We start from the raw sequence: 22173 nt of genomic DNA, 5'->3' as shown, positions 1-22173 counted from the left end.
ATTCATAAAACGCATTAAGAACATAGAGGCAATCAAAAGTATTTGACCACTGACAAAACTGTTAGGTAAAGCATCTCATGGTAATATTCTTAAAAGAATACAACATTCTGAAGTTTCTATATACTTAATAAAAGTAAGTCACATTCATTATTACATCACCGACAAGTTTCATACCACAAACTGATGGGATTTACAAAGACACCATCATAGAATTACATTTTATCCAGTTCCCAAAATGCAGTTAGCTATTAAACATGGTATGAAATTGTTATTTTACAGCCACTTCAAGGCCAATACTATAAGCAATTCACATTAGAATATTTTTAAACTAAAAGGGATACCAGGGGCGCCTGGCTAGCTCAGTCCGTGGAACATGCGACTCTTTAATCTCAGGGCTGTGGGTTTGAGCCGCAAGACGGTTGTAGAGATTACTTAAAAACAAAACCTTAAAAATATAAAAATAAATAAGGGGCACCTGAGTGGCTCAGTCAGTTAAGTGTCTGACTTCGGCTCAGGTCATGATCTCAGGGTTTGTGAGTTTGAACCACAAGTCAGGCTGTGCTGACAGCTCGAAGCCTGGAGCCTGCTTCAGATTCTGTGTCTCCCTCTCTCTCTTCCTGATCAGCGTTCTCTCTCTCTCAAAAATAAATAAATATTTAGGGGCGCCTGGGTGGCGCAGTCGGTTAAGCGTCCGACTTCAGTCAGGTCACGATCTCGCGGTCCGTGAGTTCGAGCCCCGCGTCAGGCTCTGGGCTGATGGCCCGGAGCCTGGAGCCTGTTTCCGATTCTGTGTCTCCCTCTCTCTCTGCCCCTCCCCCGTTCATGCTCTGTCTCTCTCTGTCCCCAAAATAAATAAAAAACGTTGAAAAAAAAAAAAAATTAAAAAAAATAAATAAATAAATAAATAAATAAATATTTAAAAAGTCTAAAAACGTAAAAATAAATTAAAAGCAATTTCAGGGGTGCCTGGGTGGCTCAGTTGGTCTAGCGTCCAACTTCAGTTCAGGTTCTCACAGTTCTCACGGTTCATGAGTTCAAGCCCGAGAGTTCATGCACGCCCCACGTCAGGCTCTGTGCTGATAGCGTGGAGCCTGCTTTGAGTTCTGTGTCTCCCTCTTTCTCTGCCCCTACCCCACTCATGCTCTTTCTCTCAAAAATGAATAAACATTAAATAAAAACAAAATTTTTTTAAGGAATTTCAGATTTTCACATGACCACAACTGAAAATAATTTTCAGCAAATAAAACCTGAGGTTAATAGTTTTGACAAATTTTCATAAGCAACCCCCGACTCATAATACCAAGCCATTAAAAATAATACAACCAAGGACTTAACATTTAAGTCGATTTCATACCACATATGCACAAAATTACACGTATTTTTTAAAAAGATAAAGAACCAGACCTTCTATTTTACCGAGCCAAACCTCAAGGTTACAAAAAGATATCTTGAAGGTCAAGGACTGCCTGTGGTTGTCGCATTCTGTAAAATGCACAGCATGATCTTGTTTACGTCTAGGTCTGTGTTTATTTAAAGAGAGGGATATAATAAAATTCTACAAATAAGTTGCTTTGGGCAAGTCCCCTAACTTTTCGAAGCTTAGGGTTTTTTCCCTTCTACTTTAAAATAAGATTTTCTGTTATTTCTTCATCCTCCTCTAAAATTCTAGAGTTTTAGGAGAGAAACATTCTTTTAAGCTTATTTATTTATTTATTTTGGGATACAGAGAGAGTGTGAGCAGGGGAGGGGCAGAGAGAATCCCAAGCAGGCTCTGCAGGGAGCCCTGCCTTGGGGCTGGAAACCTTTAGGTCATGACCTGAGCCAAATCAAGAGTCAGATACTTAACCAACTGAGCCACCCAGGCGTGAGGGAAATATTTTAAAAGACAATATATACTGTTGAATCCAAAACAGTATGTACCATTTGATTCCCTCTTGTTTATCATATATATGTTTATAAAAAGTCTGAAAAGATGAACTCCAAACTTCCAACAGTAGCTACTCAAAGAAAGATTGTGGATGATTTTAAAGAAGTTGGGGTTTTTTGATTCTCGGCAATCTTTTCTACAATGAGTATTTACAGCTTACTATTTTTCAAATTATAAGAGGCAGAACTTTCAGATATAAATGAGGCAGTACCTGTAACAAGATTGTTTCTCTACTAATTTCAAGAATAAATCTGTTCTGGGGTGCCTAGGTGGAAGAGTTAAGTGTCCAAGTCTTGACTTCAGCTCAGGTCATGATCTCATGGTTCGCAGGATTGAGCCCTGCATCAGGCTCTGTACTAACAGCACAGAGCCTGCTTGGGATTCTCTCCTTCCCTTCTTCTCTCTCTCTCTCTCTCTCTCTCTCTCTCTCTCACAAAATTAAACAAACAAACAAACAAACAGACTAAATCTATTCTGTTGAGTCAACATGGATGGATCTACAGGGTATTATGCTAAGTGAAATAAGTCAGAGAGAGAAAGACAAATACCATATGATCCCACTCTTAAATGGAATCTTGAAAAAAATGAATAAACAAAAAGCAGAATCAGAACTATAAATACAGAGAATAAACTGACAGCTCTGGGGCGAAGAGGGGGAAATGAAGTCAGTCACAGGAATAAAAAGAGCATAAGGAAAACAGTCGATGATATTTTAATAGTGATGCAATGGGACAGATGGTAGCTATACTTGTGGTGAACATAGCATAATGCATAAACATATCAAATCGCTAAGTTGTACACCTCAAACTAATGTGACATTATGTGTCAACTATGCTCCAATTTTTTTAAAAAGGTAAAAAAAAGAAAAAGAAGAAGAAACCTGTTCTGGACACTGGTTCAAATACATCTCTTATCTCCGTTATACTCAGGCAGCTTAAGATCCCCTGCAGATCAGCGACCACATTCTCTACAAATCTTCCTATCACAAAGTATGAAATTTTATACATATATTAAATATATATAAGAGATATAAAAATCTCTTGAATTAATTGGCGTTTTAAATAACAGGGAAGTGGTTCATGACACCACTGCCTACAAAACTGCAAATCTGCTTTGTTTGGCAAGCACCTCAATGGAAAATACTACTATTGTACGAAGAAGATTCAAAAGCATAAGACGTTCTTTTTGAGTAGAAAAATATACTTTAAGGATATCAGAAAACACATTAAGATACAGCTCGAACTTCTCCCAAGCATAAGTAATGCAAGGAAACGTTAGGAGTTCAAAATTAAAATTTTGAACGTTACAATTCTAGATTAAGATGCTACAACCTTTCAAAGGCTTGATACCAGCTTCACATTCACTGATGAGTAAATTTTCTGACAAAAACATCCCTATTTTTTAAGACTAACATCTAAGGAAACAAAAAGACCTCAAGAGGAAAGAGCTTTCTACTTTTTTTATTTTAGTAACACTCTTGCTAAAAAAGACCACTGTATTGACCTAAAATATTGGTAGGGTAACAGTCATAGATGACCCAGATATGCTTCACAACAAACCAAAAACCAAACAAACAGAAACAAGTACTTTCACTTAAAAAGATACAGTAGCAGACAGGCCTGTTAATAAATTCTATTTACATGTCCACCAAAGTTGTCACATTCATTTGAAATAGCTACAAAATCAGGGTTTTGTTCAGGCTCAACTCTTTACAGGATACCAAAATACTATCACTACCCAAAATAGAAAATTTTAACTCCAGGGAAAAAAATCTTCTAAAAACTTAACACCTTTTTCAAGGTATAAAAACACACTTTGCTCGGGGCACCTGGGTGGCTCAGTCAGTTAAAGCATCGGACTTTGGCTCAGGCATGATCTCACCGTTTGTGAGTTCAAGCCCCGCATCAGGCTCTTGAGCTGACAGCTTGGAGCCTGAAACTTGCTTCTGATTCTGTGTCTTCCTCTGTCTGCCCCTCCCCTGCTCACCCTCTGTCTCTCTCAAAAATAAATAAACATTTAAAAAAAAATTTTTTTTTAATTTTTTTTTTTTAACATTTATTTATTTTTGAGACAGAGAGAGACAGAGCATGAACGGGGGAGGGTCAGAGAGAGAGGGAGACACAGAATCTGAAACAGGCTCCAGGCTCTGAGCTGTCAGCACAGAGCCCGACGTTGGGCTCGAACCCACGAACTGTGAGATCGTGACCTGAGCTGAAGTCGGACGCTTAGCCGACTGAGCCACCCAGGCGCCCCTAAAAAAATTTTTTTAATTAAAAAAACAAAAACAAAAACACTTTGCTCTTGTCTAAGGAAATCCTCAGCATCCCAGAGACTGGAAAGCAAGTGCTTTCTGGTGAATGCACTAACCTGCCGTCCTGGACCTGAGCTGTGGCCTCCAGCCCGGCTATCCCTCTCCTGCAGACTTGGCTTCCCCCACAGCCATTTCTCTGTTCTAATGGAGTGTTGTACAGCCTTTAGTCAATTGGAAACGTTTGTAGTAAGAACCAAGGACCGGTTTTCTCTCTGACATCTATGAATGCCTTAACCTCCTTTATTCTACATTCTTAAGTCCTAGTTAAGTATTCTTTTGAGAAGGAGCAGGGGAAGGGGCAGAGAATCCCAAGCAGGCTCTGCTCTGGCAGCTCAGCCCACCTCAGCCCAATGCAGAGGATCATGACCTGAGCTGAAACCAAGAGTTCACATGCTTAACCGACTAAGCCACCCAGGCACTGCAGTGCCCTATTAGCCTTACATCTCTGAACGGTGAAACAGTTCAATGAGATAAGAAATAACCAGGAAGGGGCGCCTGGGTGGCGCAGTCGGTTAAGCGTCCGACTTCAGCCAGGTCACGATCTCGCGGTCTGTGAGTTCGAGCCCCGCGTCAGGCTCTGGGCTGATGGCTCGGAGCCTGGAGCCTGTTTCCGGTTCTGTGTCTCCCTCTCTCTCTGCCCCTCCCCCGTTCATGCTATGTCTCTCTCTGTCCCAAAAATAAATAAAAAACGTTGAAAAAAAAAAAAAAAAAAAAAAGAAATAACCAGGAAAAAATAACAATTACAAAATAAAAACACACTTTGCCATGGTAAAAGTAAATTCTAACACAGCTGTAGGACCAAAAACAATTTTTTTTTTTAAAAATCAGTTCCTCCTTTAAGTCAAAACATATGGCTATTGAATAGTTATGATATGAGTTAACATCCCCTGTGTAAAATTATAACGGTCTAATTAGACATGGAAAATACACCATGAAGGTTTTGACTTTTCAAATGCAGTATCTTTAAGCAACTACAGGCTTACTTTTTTGACAAAGATAGACAATTTGATGTAGGTGTTTGCCCAACTTAAAAAGTGTATTTTTTCTCTAGGTACTGAGAATGAAAATTAAGCCAATTAGGTTAAAATAAATAAGCCCAGTAGAAAACCAAAAATGTACACCTTTCAATAAATAGCCTTCTATAGCTCACCTCTGATGACCTAAAAATGCCAATTAATTTTTTTTGGTCCAACTACAAATTTCGTTATTATCAATACACACGTAAAAGAATGAATTAATAAAGGATGATGCAGTTTAAACCTTATAAATTACAAATGGGACCATATGACTAATTAATCTAGATCAAAAGCAAATGGCTAACTACTTCACCTTCAAAACTTTGTTCAAATGTTACCTGCTCAAAGAAGCCTTGCCAACCCATTTAAAACTGCATCCCACTGCCTTTCCCCACATTCCCATATTATACCCTTAATCTGCTCTCCTCTAATCCCCCATAGCTCCTACCTAATATCAGATCTAGTGTGCTAATTTAATGTCTCTTGTTTATTGTCTGGTTCATTACGTTAGATTGTAAACACCAGAAAAGCAGCTATCTTTGTTTTATTCACTGGCATATCCCAAGCACTTATAACTGCCTGTACATAGATTTTCAATCATTTTATGTGTTCAATGATGTCAAAGTTTTTAGGCTCTTCTAAGAAATATTTTAAAAGATGAGTATCTTGCAAATATTTAAGTGGAAGCATGATGAAAAATTACACTACATTGCAGCGTAATTTCCACGTTGCAATGCCTTCAGAGAAAGCAGCAATGAAAGTACTAAGCTGAAAATTACTAAAATAAGTTTTTATTCACATTTAATCCTGTATCCAAAGAAACTGTAATGTTATATTATTTAGGATTGGGAATGGGGTAACAGAATTGTAAACCCATTATTTTTTTAAATAGGGAAGAAAATGTGGGAGTAGAAGAGATATGGGTTAGCCGGTGATAATTCCCAATAGTGCCATGAAATTATATAAAAGTTAACAAAGATAGCTTGGTCACTGGCTAACAACTAATAAAAAATACTTTTAGATGAATAAGGGAGATTAACAACAACAAAAGCTTCAGAACAAGTTTCTCAGAACTTTCATTCCTCTACTAAGTAACTGAGTCTTTGGAAGTATGAGCACAATAGATAAACCATGTATCCTCATTAGTGTTAACAGTTACTGTTTTCAAAGCATCTTCCCATATATTATTTCATTAAGTCCTCAGAGAAACCAAATTCAAACCCAAGTATAAATAATCAGGTAGCTAACAAAAGCACTTAATAACGTATTCACTTGACAGTAAGTGCAACTTTTCCCTTGAAAATCCCCCACAGTGTTTGACAAAGAAACCATTCTATAGAAGAGCCACCTTCTTGGCAATGGAAACTAATACAAGTCTTCTGAAGAGTAATATGGCACAGCTAGCAAGAGCCATAAAAATCTTGAAGCCCTTTGACCTAGTAAAAACCACTCCTGGGAACTTTCTCTAAGGCAATAATTAGACTGAAGCCAAAAGCTATTAGTATAAAGATGTTTACTGCACCACTACCTAGCATAGTAAAGGTGGAAACCCAAATTCCAACAATAGGAGAATGGTTAACCAAAAACCTAAAAAAAGTTTGTAACACAATGCTAAGGAGAAAAAAACAACACAAATAACATACATAATCGCTAAAGCCACATAAACATGAAAATGTAAAAGGCAAAAATAAGAATTAGATTAATGCAGACTTTAACATTATGGGTATGTTGTTCTAATATAAAACCACCTTCTAAAACATACATGACAATTTAAGACAGAATAAATTTTTGAAAGCCATGAAAATCCACTATTCAAGTTAAAAAAAAAAAGTCAAATATGATGACATGTTATTTAAAGACAACATGTGAATTTCTAGACATTCAAGAGTATTTTACTACTTTTCAACATGTCAAACCCAAACCTGCATTCTCTCTCCTCACCTTTGGCCCCAGAAACGTATTTTAACTGCTGATACACACAAACGTAATGTGAGCAGACTCTAGAAATTGTAATCAATTTACAAAGAACCCAGGAACAATAGTTCAAAATCAAAAGGAATTCTACAAGTACCTTTAAAATCCTGTATAAGAATAAAAACATCTCTTAGCTATCAAAATGAGTTAAGGGCCAGAATCTATGTCTCAAATAAAAGAACTTAAAGCAAGGAAGAATTTAAATTAACCTTGGATGTTCGTGAAGCCTCAAGAAACAGAAAAAGATCTTTGGTACTAAAACATTCCATATTTTTTTGATCACTTAAGCCACTCCGGAACAAATTCTTTATTATTAAATTTTTAAGCCTAAGGAGAGCTGATGCAACTTAAAAGCATAAGTATTATTTTTCAATTATTTGAAGAAGCTGAATATATCTGCTAAATTTCTGAGACCTAAGAAGAAAAAAAAAGATATCCTTTTCAATAAAAATTATGTACAAAATTTTTCCATTTTTCACTATGGATGCCAGTGAAAAAGGGAAACGGAATTACAGAATCCTAAGCGAAAGAGCTGGGAAAATAAGCACTTCATCTGAACTAGTTGGACTAGGTTAATGTTTGTGGGTGGTTCAGAGAAGGGGCAACTCTGGGGGTGTGGGTAGAGTAAAAGTAAGAAAACCAATGTTGGCCCTTCCCCCTCCCTAGAAGGAAGCACAATTCCTTAAAAATCAGCTCTGATTCATCTTGACGGATAACTTCTCCTGTCATAAATGAGAATTCTTTGGAAATAGATTGCTGAAAACCTGTTTTCAAAAAGAAAACTCAGTGCATGAAATTAAAAAAAAAAAAAAAAAAATCCCCTTACCCCACCTTCTAAAGCCCAGGATGTCTGTCTAGGGAGGACCCTCGTCGTCGAATCTGCCAACGCCGCCTAGGCCTAGCGAAGGCACGGTAGTGCCGGCAACACGGATGGGCTCGGGGCACAAGGGAAATGGTCTTGCGTGCCCTTGGTGAGCCCTGGCGGCACTCCCCAAGTTAAGGACACTGGCCACAATGGAATGGAGTCTATTGACATTTGCTGCCCCGTTTGAACACTAAGCATTTTTTCTTAGTTCGTGAAACACGAACTGACAACCACCCCCCCCCAACACACACACCCCCCCAACAGGCCTTCCCGCACAAACACACCCTCCGGAGTCAGACCCGGTTAACTGAGACAACACAGAGATCCTAGTCCCTACCACAAACCTAGGTGCATGGTGGGGGAAAGGGGGAGACCACGGAAGTAAACACCTGCATTTCTGCCTTTAGGAACCCCACCACGTCCCCAGCTGCAATCCCTCTCCGCTCGAAATTTCAAAAATTGGGGTGAGGGTTGGGGAAAATGCACCGTGCCCGCTCCCTGCCACCCACCACCATCCCCTTATGTCCCCAATCTGGCCTGGACTTCTGACGCACGCCTGGGTCCGGTCCTCGCCCACCACTATTCAAAGGCGCCTTCTCCTCGGCGGCCTCGAAACAGCAATGCGGATCGGCCACCACCCGCGGCGGAGAGGCCTTGCGGGGGAAGGAGGGAGGCCGGGAGGGGGCCGGGCACTCCCCCACCCCTTCCTCAGATGGGGGAGGGCGGAACGCTGCGGGAGACTGCACGGAGCCCGACGATTCCAGAGGCGTCCGGGAGCCCCCGCCGCCGTGTTAGATTTAAATGCGGAGGGGTGCGGGGGGCCACTACCCGCCTCAATCCGGTTCTTCGACCTTTCCCAGGACAGAGAGTGGGGGTGCTTAGGGGCGCTTCACAGACCCTACTGATTCCAGATGAGCCCCTTTAACGGACAGGGGGGACGCTGCCCTAACTTTCCCCCCTCCCTCGTTATTCCCCAATGGGGGAGTTGGCAAGTTTCAGGAGACTGAACCAAAACCTAAAGACCATTCCACGTTAATATTTAAACTGCGGGGTGGGGGCGCTGCCCAAGCATCCCCTCCATGTTGGGGTTAAAGGAGGAACAGAGACTGACAAATGCTGAGACCTGTGAATCCCTCCCCAACACTTAAATGGAGAGGGGGAGGCTGCCCAGTCCTTCCATCTTGACCGTTTGGGGGAGGGGAGGGGGATGTTGCTGGACACTGGACACGACCTGACATTCCCGGAGGAATCCCGCAGCGGCCCCCACCCAAACCCCCGGGCTCCAGAGGGGGAGTGGGAGCCCCACCCCCACTGCGGGCCCCCAGCCCACCCCACCAAGCCAGGCCGGTCACGGGGCGGGGACGACGGTGTGGGCCGCGGGGGAGGGGACGCGAGGCCCAGGCTCGTCCAGGCCCGGAGCGGAGGGGGCTGGGGCGCGACACCCACCTGCCCAGGCCGGGCCGCCCGCCGCCTGCGCTCGCCGCCGCCACCGAGGAGGAGGAAGCCACTGCCGAAGACGACGAGATTGAGGACGGCGACGGCGCGGTGGCGGGCGACGTGAGAAGGCCGCCGCTGCCGCCGGGCTTACGGGCATTGGCAGCCGCGGGCGGCTGCTGCTGCTGCTGCTGCTGCTGCTGCTGCTGGGGCTTCAGCGACATGGTGAGAGGCCCATACACCGGCCCGCACGCCGGGCGGGGACAGCCGGGAGCCGGGCGCGCCGAAGAGACGCCGGAGCGCGGCGGGGACGCGCGGGCGCCGAGCGGGGAGGCGCGGGATGGCGCGGCCGGGGGGGCGCCCGGGCCGGCGAGAGGGAGAAGGAGAACGACGAAGGGGCGGGGAGGCCCGCTGAAACCGAGGAGCCGCCGGGAGCCGGGCAGGGACGCGCCGCCGCCGTTGCCGTTGCTACCAAAACAGTCTGAGGCGGAGGGAGGCGAGCGCTGCCCGGAGGGAGGGGGGCCGGGGCCGGGCGGGGGAGGGGCGGCGGAGGGATACGGGCCCGGAGCCGCGCCGCCGCCGCCGCCCCGCCCGCCCCGCCGCGCCGGCCGCGGGAGCGAGCGCCGCCCGGGCCACCTGGCCGCGGCGAAGCGGCGTGGCTCGATGGCCGCTGCGGGGCCCCGAGGAGCTGCGGCCGCCGAGCGCATCGGGGGTCGGGCACACAGAGACGCCGCGTGGCGACGCCGGGTGGGCGCGGTGGTGCGGGAAGGGGACTCTTTACCGGAAGTCGGAAGGGTCGGACGGAAGCAGAACGTGAGACGACCCCGGGGCCGGGAGGGACACGTGAGGAGCGGGCGCCGCGCTGGGCCGCATTCGCGGGGGTCGGGTGAGGGCCCGGCGGCCGGCCCGGCCCAGATCCGCCCTCCTCGAGGCGGGTCTGCCCTTCGGGAGGGCGTGTCTGTCTTCGCCCTCGGGGCCGGCCTAGTCTAGAGGACGGGAGGGAAGTGTTTCTTCCCCGCCCCCCCAGTAATCTTTCAGTGTTTTCAGACTGCTGGGAGAGTCCGTGTTTACCCCCACCTGATGCAACCTCCAGCATGGACTGCGAGTCCCTTCAGGGCGGAGACTGTCTTGCTACGTAAGAAGCATCTAGAACACAAGCATCCCATAGTTGTCTTTGTATCCCCAGCACCTGGCACACAGTGGGTTCTCACCGCGTTACTGGATGTCTAAAGGCAGTCCTTTTTTTTCCCCTGCCAAGACTAGCAAGTTTGGAGTCGAGCAACCTCCCCGGGCCACCCACATCTGGTTACCTTTACCCTACTTTTTCCACCCCAGCAACATAGTAGCCAGAAAGCTCTTTTGGGTATCTGACCTTCATTTGAACCCATTTTCCCTCACTTGAACTTCTTTTTTTCCTTATTCATGAGACTCAAAAGGAAATGTACGTGATTGGTAGAGCTATGGATAATGGGGTCTCCCGTGGTGGAAACAGAGCAGACCTCACAAGAATGTGCGAACTTTAAACCTTGACCCCTTTAGAAGTTTTACTTTAACTTAGATTGCTAGCCAGCACAGTAGTCTATTTTTTAAGTGTTGCAATTAAACTGGAAGCAAACAGATAATTTTTTTGAGTGAAGAATCTAGGCTTTTAAGTAAAATTACTTAAGGAAATGATAGGGGGGAAAACACCAAAATTCCCCCTCAACTTACCAGAATTGTCAGATAAAGGTAAAGACATAGAAAAACTTGGGAGAATGATTAAGCCACAAGTCTCCAGTAACCAAATGGAAATTAATCTCCTAGATAGTCCAGGCAAAAAGTATTATATTCTACAAGTATGTGAAATGTAGGAAATCAGCTTTATCTCCCATCTGAAGTAAAAAGAAGGTTGACAAGAAAAAGAAAACTAGTCTTTTAAGCCAACAGTTGCAAAATCCTTTAAAATTTAACCCAAAGGAAATTGAGATGAAAAAAAAAAAAAACAGAGGAGGGGGGGAAAAAATAGAAGGACCATAATAGAAATACAATCAACTTTCTCTGGTTTAATGATTTGATAGTTAACCATGTCTGGGACCAAGATCCCAGAATTAAGTCTTAGGACCAAACTGCAGACAGGTGGGAGACTGAAGGGAGTGGAATAAGAAAACCTGAAGCTGACAGCTGAACTTGATTTGGTTTAGGCTTAAGAAAGCTCCAAGTTTTCACCCACTATCGTTGAAAATATGTTCAACAACTTATTGAGGTATAATTTTCATATTATAAAATTTACCCGTTTTGTTTACAAACCAATGATCCTCAGTAAATCCACAGAGTTATGCAACCATCACCATTAATTTCAGAACATTTCCATCACCCCAAAAGGATCCTTACACCCATTTGCACTCACTCCTGGTTCCCATTCTCAGCACCAGCAACCACTAATCTACTTTCATCAGATTTATCTATTCTAGACATATCCATATAAATGGAATATAACAATAGGTGGTCTTTCACTTAGCATAATGTTTTGGAGGTTTATCTATGTCATAGCATGTATCAATGTTTAATTACTTATTATCACTGAGTAGTATCCCATTGTATGGATGTATCACATTTCCCCTATCTCCTCACCAGTTGGTGGACTTTTAGTTGTTTCAAGTTGGGGGCTATTATGAATACTACCACTATGAACATTTGCAAAGTATGTCTTCATGTGGATACATGTTTTCATCTCTCTTGAACAGATGCCTAAAAATGGAATGTTGGGTGGTATTGCAAATTTATATTTAACTCTTGTCTTTTTTAAGATTTTGTTTTTTAAGTAATCTCTACACTCAACATGGGGCTCGAACTCACAATCCTGAGATCAAGAGTTGCATGCTCTACCAACTGAGCCAGTCAGGCACCCCTATATTTAACTTTTTAAAGATACTATCAAACTCTTTTCCAAAGTGACTCTGCCATTTTACATCCACACCTGGGATGTTTGAGGGTTTATCATTAAAATGCCACTTCTGCTTTTATACTAAAATGGAAACCAAGAGAACCTTTACCATCGAGTCTGTTTTGTACACACACCCCTTTTTTATTTGCTGAAGGAAGATCACCACCCAAAACCAAGGATGTGTTTTATTGCAAAGCTTTCACCTAAATTCTGGACATCTAAAGATGTGGCTATTTAACAGCAACTGTGACATCACTTCAGGGGGCTTAAGCTTTCAATGTAAATGTCAGGGGGCCACTGGGTGGCTCAGTTGGTAAAGCGTCTGACTCGATTTCGGTTCAGGTCATGATCTCATGGTCAGTGTGGAGTCCTCTTAAGATTCTCTCTCCTCCCCCGCCCCCTTTGCCTCTGCTTCTCCTCTTCTCTCTCCCTCTCTCTCTTTCCCCTCTCTTTCTCTCAAAAACAAACAAACAAAAAAAAACAGTTTTTTTTTAAAACAAATGTAAATATCAGGATAATGCACCTGAAGACAAATGGTGTGGTAGGCAACCTGTAAGATGACCCCACGCAATCCTGTTCTCCTGGGGTTCAGACCCCATGAAAGCTCTACCACTTGAATTTCCACCGGACCTACTGGCTTCCTTCAGACAAAAAGTTTGAAAAAAGTATGGGCTTCCAATTCCGAGATTAGGTTATAAAAAGACTGTGGCTTTTGTTTGGGATGGTCTTGTCTCACTCATGTGTTTGAAGGAAGCTAGCTGCCATGTTGTGAACTACCCTACGAAGAGGCCTACATGGCAAGGAATTGTTGTGTATGAGCACAGCAGTGAGGACCTGACGGCTGCCAACAGCCATGTGGGGAGCTTGGAAGTGGATCATCCCCCAATCCAGACTTGATGCGGCTACAGCCCTGATCAAAGCATCTTAATAGGCTTTGTTAGAGACCCTGAGCTAGAGGTGCTCAGTTTAGCCACACCAGATTCCCAACCCTTTTGTTGTTTCAGTCAACAAGTCCCGGCCTAATTTGTCATGCAGCAAAAGACAGCCAATACAGATGACCAAAAAAGTGCATTTCCTATGATTTCCATGTGCGCTCAGAATTCTTTAAAGGGGTGCCTGGCTGGCTGAGTTAGTGGAGCATACGACTCTTGATCTCAGGGTTGTGAGTTTGAGCCCCATGTTGGGTGTAGAGATTACTTAAAAATAGAATCTTTAAAATTAAAAATAATTCTTTAAAAACAAATGCTGAAATCAGATATATTATATCCAATAGAATGTAAATTTTTGAATGCTTCCCAAATGACTTTCAGGCAGCCATTTAAACCAAACCAACAAGTGTCACTGGAGAGTTGTCATCAAAGACAATGAAGAACATTGTCCCAAAGGAGTTCTGAGATTGAGAAATATTGCTAAAATTTAAACTTCAAAAATAATTGTTACCATTCCAACCACTATTTCAGAAATGAAAAGAGTATCAAGTGAGGAGGCATATAGGGAGAGCCTTTCAAACTTGGGAATCTAGTCCTGTGAATTCTATACTTGCTTTTTGATTTTCAATGACCCTTCAGTGAGCCACAGGGCCCTTTAATTTTCATCACTTCACTGATTAATCAAGTCTGAGGATTTGGGGATGAAAAACTGATGTAACCACGCAAAGCAGAAATGCAAAGAGTGATTTGCTATCTCTCAGAACAGCAGCACACATCAGATGATCCAGTATTTCCAGTAATTCATTTTTCTGCAATCATTTCTTTTCAGCTCTCTTCATTGGATCATGTTTAATGTATGATGATACATTATTCACTCAATACTCTTGATTTCACTTTCAAAAGCATGAAAATTAATTCAAATCAAAACTAACATGCACCCCCCAAAAATCCATCCTCTTCAAGTTTTTGCATAGACCAATCCTCATTTTAAAAAAAGAGAGAGAGCAGATGTAATTTCAAAAATAGGACCATGGCTAATTAAACCAGTGTTTTTTTCTAACCATGGTTACTCAGAATTCTTAGAGGCTAATCTATTTGTAGACACTCCAGGAATCCCAAAAGACTAAAAGCAATAAAAAAAAAAAAAAGAAAGAAAGAAAAAGAAAAAGTGTATGGTGTGGAGTGCTTCCAGGAGGGCATTATTTAAACACCTTGTGTGCAAAGTAACAACTTTCCCATAGATTTGAAAAAACAGAGGTGGGGGGTGCCAAAATAGTAGGGAACACAGCAACATTATCTGAAAAGCTTTTAAATGAGTCTTTCCTTCACACAAGCACACTTCTGGTTGTTAAGTTGCTCATTTTGTTTTACCTTGTGGGACAGAATAATGATGCGGTGACATTATTCACGAAGCAAAAGCTGGATGCCAGCTGAAATAGACACAGAAGAAAGAATTCTTTACTCTTCTTTGGAATTGCTTGCACTGCGCAGAGCCAGAAATTTAAAGAAACTCAGCCTTTTGTTTTTCCTCATTTCTCTCTTTTTGTTTTCATTCCCCCCCTTTTTGGGGTGAATTTTGTGGGCCGCCTGTTGTTCCAGCGGCCAGCTTTATGGAAACCAGAGATTTGAAGCATGCACCATTTGGAGAATTGCAGGAGGGGATTTAAAATTGATGTGTGCAGCAACACTGACAGCTGAAGTGGGCATTAGCATGGGAGCTTGTTAAGTTTGCTACAAGATACTAGGAACCCTACAATAGAGCCCCCAGAGGGATCAGACTATAATTAATACTAGCTAGCCCTGCTGACCTATCATCTCAGAATGAAGACTTGGATTCTTATTCCAGAGTGGAATCAGATACCAGCTTAACAATACTCCCTGTCTTGCCTAAGCCCCCATATTACCAAAACGACTTATTTTCCATCAGGTAGGCCCGGACTAGAGAATGACGATGACAATAATCGCAGGTCCTTATGTAGCCAGCTCTGTTCTAAGTGCTTTTTTTTTTTTTTTTTAATATTTTTTTAATGTTTACTTATTTTTGAGAGAGAGAGAGTGTGAGCGGGGAAGAGGCAGAGAGAGAGGGAGACACAGAATCTGAAGCAGGCTCCGGGCTCTGAGCTGTCAGCACAGAGCCCGATGCGGGGCTCGAACTCATGAACCAAGAGATCATGACCTGAGCCAAAGTTGGATGCTTAACCGACTGAGCCATCCTGGTGCCCCCTAAGTGCTTTCTACATAAGAACTCTTGTAATCCTCACAATACCCACTGATTCTTAATGGAAAGGGAGAATTTTGCACTGCCTCCTCCCCGCCCCAGGGGACATTTGGAAATGTCTAGAGATATCCTTGGTCGTCACAATTGAAGAGTAAATGCGGGGCGCCTGGGTGGCTCAGTCGGTTAAGTGTCTGACTTCAGCTCAGGTCATGATCTCATGGTTTGTGAGTTCGAGTCCCGTGTCGGGCTCTGTGCTGACAGCTCAGAGCCTGGAGCCTGCTTCGGATTCTGGGTCTCCTTCTCTCTGCCCTTCCTTCACTCGTTCTCTCTCTCTCTCTCTCTCTCTCTCTCTCCCATAAATCAAATTTAAAAAAACTTTTGAAGAGTAGATGTTACTGGCGTGCTGTGAGTGAGGCCAGGATGCTGCTAAACACACTACAGTGCATAGGACAACTCCCCTCCCCCACAAAGAATTATCCCCCTCCAAATGTCAGTAGGGCCAAGGTTGGTAGAGAAACCCTGCATAGCCCTGCGAAGTAGACAGGATTATTATTGCCATGTGACAGATGGGGAGACTGAGGCACAAAAAGTTTAAGTCGTTTTGCCTATGGCCACATTCATTAAATGTTACAGCTAGGATCGGAACCCAGGCAGTGGCAGTCTGCCTACAACATCTGGTCTCTAAACTGTTCTCCTATATAAAATAGTGAAAGCCTAAGAGGGCTCTCTGAGAAAAACAAACTTTTCTTCTTGGTTTCATCAAAGGCAAGGTTCTGGTGACCTGACAGCACTACCGACTGCCTGTCGCTGGATTAGAGAGAAAAGGGACGAATGTTAAACGTCCCCATCTACAGCTGGCAGAGCCCATTAACACTGAAACTGCCCCTTTCCTCTGGCCCAACAAAGGTGGAGAGATGAACGCGCTAGGATGACCCCCGCAGTGCTGTTTGGAACAGAGAACAGAAGCCCCATCAGCAGGGAGCAGTCAGATGCCTCATAGAGTATCCTAAATGCAGCGGAAGATGCGATATTCTCAGCTGTGCAGTGACAAAGAGGCAGAGCTTCACACTGATCCAAAAGGATCTTTAAAACCTGTTGTTTAAAAAAAGAAAAGGGGCGCCTGGGTGGCGCAGTCGGTTAAGCGTCCGACTTCAGCCAGGTCACGATCTCGCGGTCCGTGAGTTCGAGCCCCGCGTCAGGCTCTGGGCTGATGGCTCGGAGCCTGGAGCCTGTTTCCGATTCTGTGTCTCCCTCTCTCTCTGCCCCTCCCCCGTTCATGCTCTGTCTCTCTCTGTCCCAAAAATAAATAAAAAACGTTGAAAAAAAAAAATTTAAAAAAAAAAAATAAATGAATAAATAAATAAAAAACGTTGAAAAAAAATTTTTTTAAAAATAAAAAGAAAAAATAAAAAAAAAAAACAAAACAGGTAACCATGGGAGGCGACAGATACTAATTCACTGGATTATGGGAACCATTTCACAGCGTCTACATAGATCAAACCATCACCTTGTCTACTTTAAATATATTGCTTTTTATTTGCCAGTTATTCTTCAGTAAAGCCGGGGGGTGGAGGGAACTTGTTAAGCCAAAAGCAGAAAATTGTAAAACAAAAACAAAAAAAAATTCATAAAAAAATGTGTAGATGGTCTTGTATGGTATACACTTTTATATTATATTATATTATATTATATTATATTATATTATATTATATTATATTTTTTTACCTGTGTTTATATGCATACATCTAAATTAGATGGGGCAGGAAAAAAACTGATACTGGAGGACTAGGGAGAAGGAAAATATACTTTATATCTTTTGCACTGTTGGAAATTTCATTTTTGAAAATTTGTCTTATCATGTGCACATATTACCTTCTATTAAAAAAATAACAATAGAATATTAGGGCATCGGTAAGAGTAACTACTGTTTCCATAACACTTCATAGTTTACAAAGAACTTTTATCTGTAGGATTTCCTTTGGTGCCCCCACCATTACAGAGATGGTGACACAAGGGCAGAGAAGTGGCCTGAGCCACCTCAGGTCGCTTACTGCTGACTCCTTCACATCCTTCTCTTTCCCACTTCCCAAAGTAAGATCAATTACTGTCCCTACCACTTCAATTTTGTTTTATTCAACCACAAACTGTCCTTCTCAAATTCTAGGCAGTAAATTCTGGTTCCCATAGAAAGAGAAAAAAAAGACTAGTTTCAGGAGCTTTTCACCCCCACCCCCCATCCCTTTCTGCCACATTTATATTGTTTTCACATTTATATTGTTTTCTGCTGAAATGCTAGCTCAACTAAATAGATGAACTAGGGATCAGGTAGACCCGTTCACCTCCAGCACCTACAGAGTCAGTCTGTAATAGGCACTTAATAAACCTGAGCTCACTTGATTTGGTAGAGAATAGTTCCCAGTTTATACATGTTTGCTTTTTTGGACCTACAATGGCATATGCTTCTTATTTAGACCTGCTAATGACTACCAGCCATGGGCCAGAATGGTGGGGCCAACATCCAAGGCCACCCCCTAATGACCCAAGCATTTCCAGGCAGTGAGAGGGGCAGTCAGACAATTAGGCTGCTTTACCCATGTGTTTCCATCACACGTGGTTTGGGCAGAGTTTTCATTCACTCACTGGATAAAGCTTACTTCTCTTCCAGTTAATAGCTTGTGATGCGACCTTATAGGCATTCGGGAAAGTGTCAGTCTAGTTCATCCGAGACGCTGAAGCCAGGAAACCACAAGGGGCCTCCTGGGGAACTACTCTTAGTCACCAGACTCCAGCAGCCTGGAGGAAGTTATTGCTGAGGCCCTATGAGAGCTGGATTCACTCTCCTATGATCAGGACTCCCGTTCTCTTCCATTGCACATGTGGCTCATTTCTGTCCTCAGTGTGTCAATACAGAACAAACGTTCAGGTAGCAAATAAGCAGTGGATAGGCTTCTGATATCCTGAAAATGACTCAGGAATCCTGTTACTGCAATTTCTGATAATCTTAACACATTATTTTGTTGTTGTTGTTGTTGTTGTTGTTGTTGTTGTTGTTGTTATTGCTATAAGCCTTTTTAAGAACATACTAAATGTTTGTGTATTGGTTAGCATTTGCTGTGTAACAAACTACTTCCAACATAGTGGCTTAAAACAACAAACTTTTTTTTCCCTTAAAGTTCTGTGGGTTGGCTGAACAATTCTTCTTTTCTGGGCTGACTCAATTGGAGTTGGATGGTCTAGGATGGCCTCACTGACATTGCTGGCAGTTGGCTCTAGGTCAGCTGGAGTGGATCAAGACAACTTGGCCAGTATCTCTAATCATCCCATAGACTGGCCTAGACTCATTCACATGGTGGTGGTCACACAGGTCCCAAGAGCAGCAAGGAAAGGCAAGCCCTAATGCACAGGCACTCTTCATATCTCTTCTTGTGTCACATTTTTTAAAAAGTTTATTTATTTCAAGAGAGAGAGCATGCATACATGAGCACAAGTGCGAGTGGGGGAGGGGCAGAGAGAGAGGGAGGGAGAGAGAATCACAAGCAGGCTCCACTCTGTCAATGTAGAGCCCGATGTAGGGCTCACTCTCATGAACTGTGAGATCATGGCCTGAGCCAAAATCAAGAGTCAGTCGCTTAACCAACTGAGTCACCCAGGTGCCCCTGTGTCACATTTTCTAATGTCACATTAGTCAAACCCAAGTCCAGATTTGAGGGCTGGTGAAATAGCAAGCTGCAAAATTATTTTGCAAAGGACAGGCCAAAGGGAGGGAAGGAAAGATTTTTTGTGGCCCTTTTTTGTAATCTATCACAATCAGGATGGGATAATTTGAAAAATCTATTTAAACCTCATTATTATTTTTTCTTTTAATACGACGACTTCCAGTATTCAGAAGAAAGCTGAGAAACCTACCTTAACAATCTGATGACTTCCAAACCTCCAGATTCTTGGTCATCTCACTCAAGACTGCTAGAAGCATCCTGAAGAAAACAGCACCATGTGTATTTTCTGCAAAGCTGGTTTTGATGGTTAATCTTATGTGTCAGCTTGACTGGGCAATGGGATGCCCAGATATATCTGGTTAAACATTATTTCTGGGGTGTGTCTGGGAGGGGGTTTCCAGAAAAGATTACCACTTGAGTTGGTAGATTGAGTAAAGCAGATTGTCCTCTCCATTGTGTGTGGGCATCATCCAGTTCACTGAGGACTGAGAACAAACATGCACAAGAAGGGAGAATCCTCTGGTTGACCAGTTGAGCTGGGTCCTCGGTCTTCTGCCCTCAGACTGGCACTGAACATCATCAGTGCTCCTTGTTCTCAGGCATTCAGACTTGAAATTGAATTACACCGCCAGCTTTCCTGGGTCTCCAACTGGCAGATGGCAGATTGTGGGACTTTTTAGCCTTTATAATTACATAAGCCAATTCCTTATAATAAATGTCTCTACATACGGATAGACGTATCTCTTGTTGGTTCTGTTTCTCTGGACCCTAGCTAACACACTGACTGGTTCTCCAGAAATGCAATCACATGACCTTAGGAAGGTCATCCTCATTATCCTTCATTGACAATGAAGGCTGCACTAGATGTTCTCGAGTTGCAAGGGAACATTTTTTTTTTTAATGATTTTTAAGTAATCTCTATACCCAGCGTGGGGCTCGGACCCACGACCCTGAGATCCAGAGTCACATACTCCAGCGACTTAGCCAGTCAGACACCTGCAAGGGAACTTTCAGAGGTTATGTTGCCAGAAAGGAGAATAGGCCACATGCTGAATGGCCCAACCCCTGCGCGTAGAGATAAGATGGCTAGGCATGGGCCTGAAGCTTTCTGCTTTCATCCGGATTTTTGATATGGTCTGTGAGATGATGATTTTCAACTTTTCCTCTTCATAGGCCTGGTGAAACCCTTTGATCTCATTTTTATTGGGCAATATTATTGTACCATTTTACAAACACACCATTTATTCCAGCCTGACCTTAATAGCCTTTCCTTTCCCCCCAGGCCTTAAAGGGCATTAGAGCAGAATACTCAACAAGTTAGATGTGAAAAGGGGGAAGGCATATAGTAAGTTCTTGAAAATGTCCAAATAAATGAAGGCCGGGAAAAGAAGGAGAGAGAATGAAGGCAAATGAATGAAAAGAATCTGTTAATTTAGCACTTTTCCTAAGATGGCCAACTTGGACTTTTCTTTTAACAGCTTTGTTGAGATATAATTCACATTCTCTGTAATTCACTCATTTCAAATGTGTACAATTCAGTGGTTTTTAATATATTTACAGAGCTGTCAACCATCACCACAGTATAAGTTTAGAACATTTCATCATCCCAAAAGGAAATCCCATAACCATTAGCAATCACTCCCCATTCCCCCTTCCCCAGCCCCTGGCAACCACTAATCTTTCTGCCACTTGGGCTATTTCTTTTTCTTGTGACAAAATATACATAACCTAAAATTTACCATCATAACCATTTTTGAGTATGCAGTTTTTGGCATCAAGTACATTCACATTGTTATGCAACCACCATCATCCATCTCCAGAACGTTTTCATCTTCCAAACTGAAACTCTGTCCTCATGAAACACTAATTCCCAGGGTGCCTGGGTGGCTCAGTCTGTTAAGCATCCGACTTCGGCTCAAGTCATGATCTCACGGTTCGTGAGTTGGAGCCCCGTGTCGGGCTCTGTGCTGACAGCTCAGAGCCTGGAGCCTCCTTCAAGTTCTGTGTCTCCCTCTCTCTCGCTCGGTCTCAAAAATAAACATTAAAAAAACAACAACAGGGGCACCTGGGTGGCTCAGTCGGTTAAGCGTCTGACTTCGGCTCAGGTCATGATCTCACGGTCCGTGAGCTCGAGCCCTGTGTCGGGCTCTGTGCTGACAGCTCAGAGCCTGGAGCCTGTTTCGGATTCTGTGTCTCCCTCTCTCTCTCTGCCCCTCCCCCGTTCATACTCTGTCTCTCTCTGTCTCAAACATAAATAAACATTAAAAAAAAAAAAAACAATAACAACAACAGCACTAATTCCCCATTTCCTCCCTCCCCACAGCCCCTAGTAACCACCCTCGTACTTTCCGTCTCTATGAATTTGACGACTTTAAGTACCTCATATAAGCGGAATCACACATTTGTCTTTTTGTGTCTGGCTTCTTTCATTTACCATAATGTCTTCAAGGTTCGTCCCGGTTGTAGCCTACTGCAGAATTCCCTTCCTTTTTAAGGCTGAATAATTTTCCAGTGAATGGACAGACTACATTTAAACGTGGGCTATTTCATGCCAAGCTTTGGAAGTCGTTTTTTTGTAGCCTGGCCTCTAGTAGGGAAGTAATGGGCCCATTCTCATTCCTCTCCACCCCCTTCCAAATGAAAAATAAGAGTCTGTTGAGCTTATCCCTCCGTATTGGCCCAGAGGGAAAGAAAGGCAAGAGGCTGTGGGAAAGGGAGTAGCGACGGGTACGTCGGGGGCCTGTGCCTATGTGTCTCCTTGAGGGCCCTGCCCTTCTGACCTTTTTCACCTCAGGCCTAAAGAGGCTGTGGGTGTCCTGGCATGTGGAGTCCTGAGCGAGTGTTTTGTGCCACCTTCTGC

General features: G+C 43.3%; 1 protein-coding gene and 1 long non-coding RNA gene across 13 annotated transcripts in view; one reads left to right on the top strand and one right to left on the bottom strand.

Annotated features, from left to right (window-relative positions):
• Window positions 1-10060, bottom strand: part of ATXN2 (ataxin 2) — a 147319-nt gene extending 137259 nt beyond the window's left edge. For 5 of the 12 annotated variants that reach the window (XR_009250699.1, XR_009250696.1, XR_009250698.1 and 2 more), the window contains exon 1: window positions 9540-10060. Coding sequence is in view for 8 of the 12 variants with exons in the window: in XM_058691672.1 (XP_058547655.1) it covers window positions 9540-9751 (212 nt within the window). In the remaining 4 variants the exon portion in view is untranslated. The remainder of the gene's footprint in view (window positions 1-9539) is intronic. The other 7 variants (XM_058691669.1, XM_058691670.1, XM_058691674.1 and 4 more) reach the window with 4 other exon arrangements.
• A 313-nt stretch (window positions 10061-10373) lies between these two features.
• Window positions 10374-16710, top strand: LOC131489743 (uncharacterized). The gene is made up of 2 exons (XR_009250705.1): window positions 10374-10662; window positions 16504-16710. It is a non-coding gene; the product is annotated as an uncharacterized LOC131489743 (long non-coding RNA).
• The last annotated feature ends 5463 nt before the right edge of the window (window positions 16711-22173 follow it).

This window comes from Neofelis nebulosa, chromosome 11 (assembly GCF_028018385.1).
Source record: "Neofelis nebulosa isolate mNeoNeb1 chromosome 11, mNeoNeb1.pri, whole genome shotgun sequence".
NCBI lineage: Eukaryota > Metazoa > Chordata > Mammalia > Carnivora > Felidae > Neofelis > Neofelis nebulosa.
The sequence above is the reverse complement of the archived record's forward strand: the minus strand, read 5'-3'. Positions and strand labels throughout refer to the sequence as shown.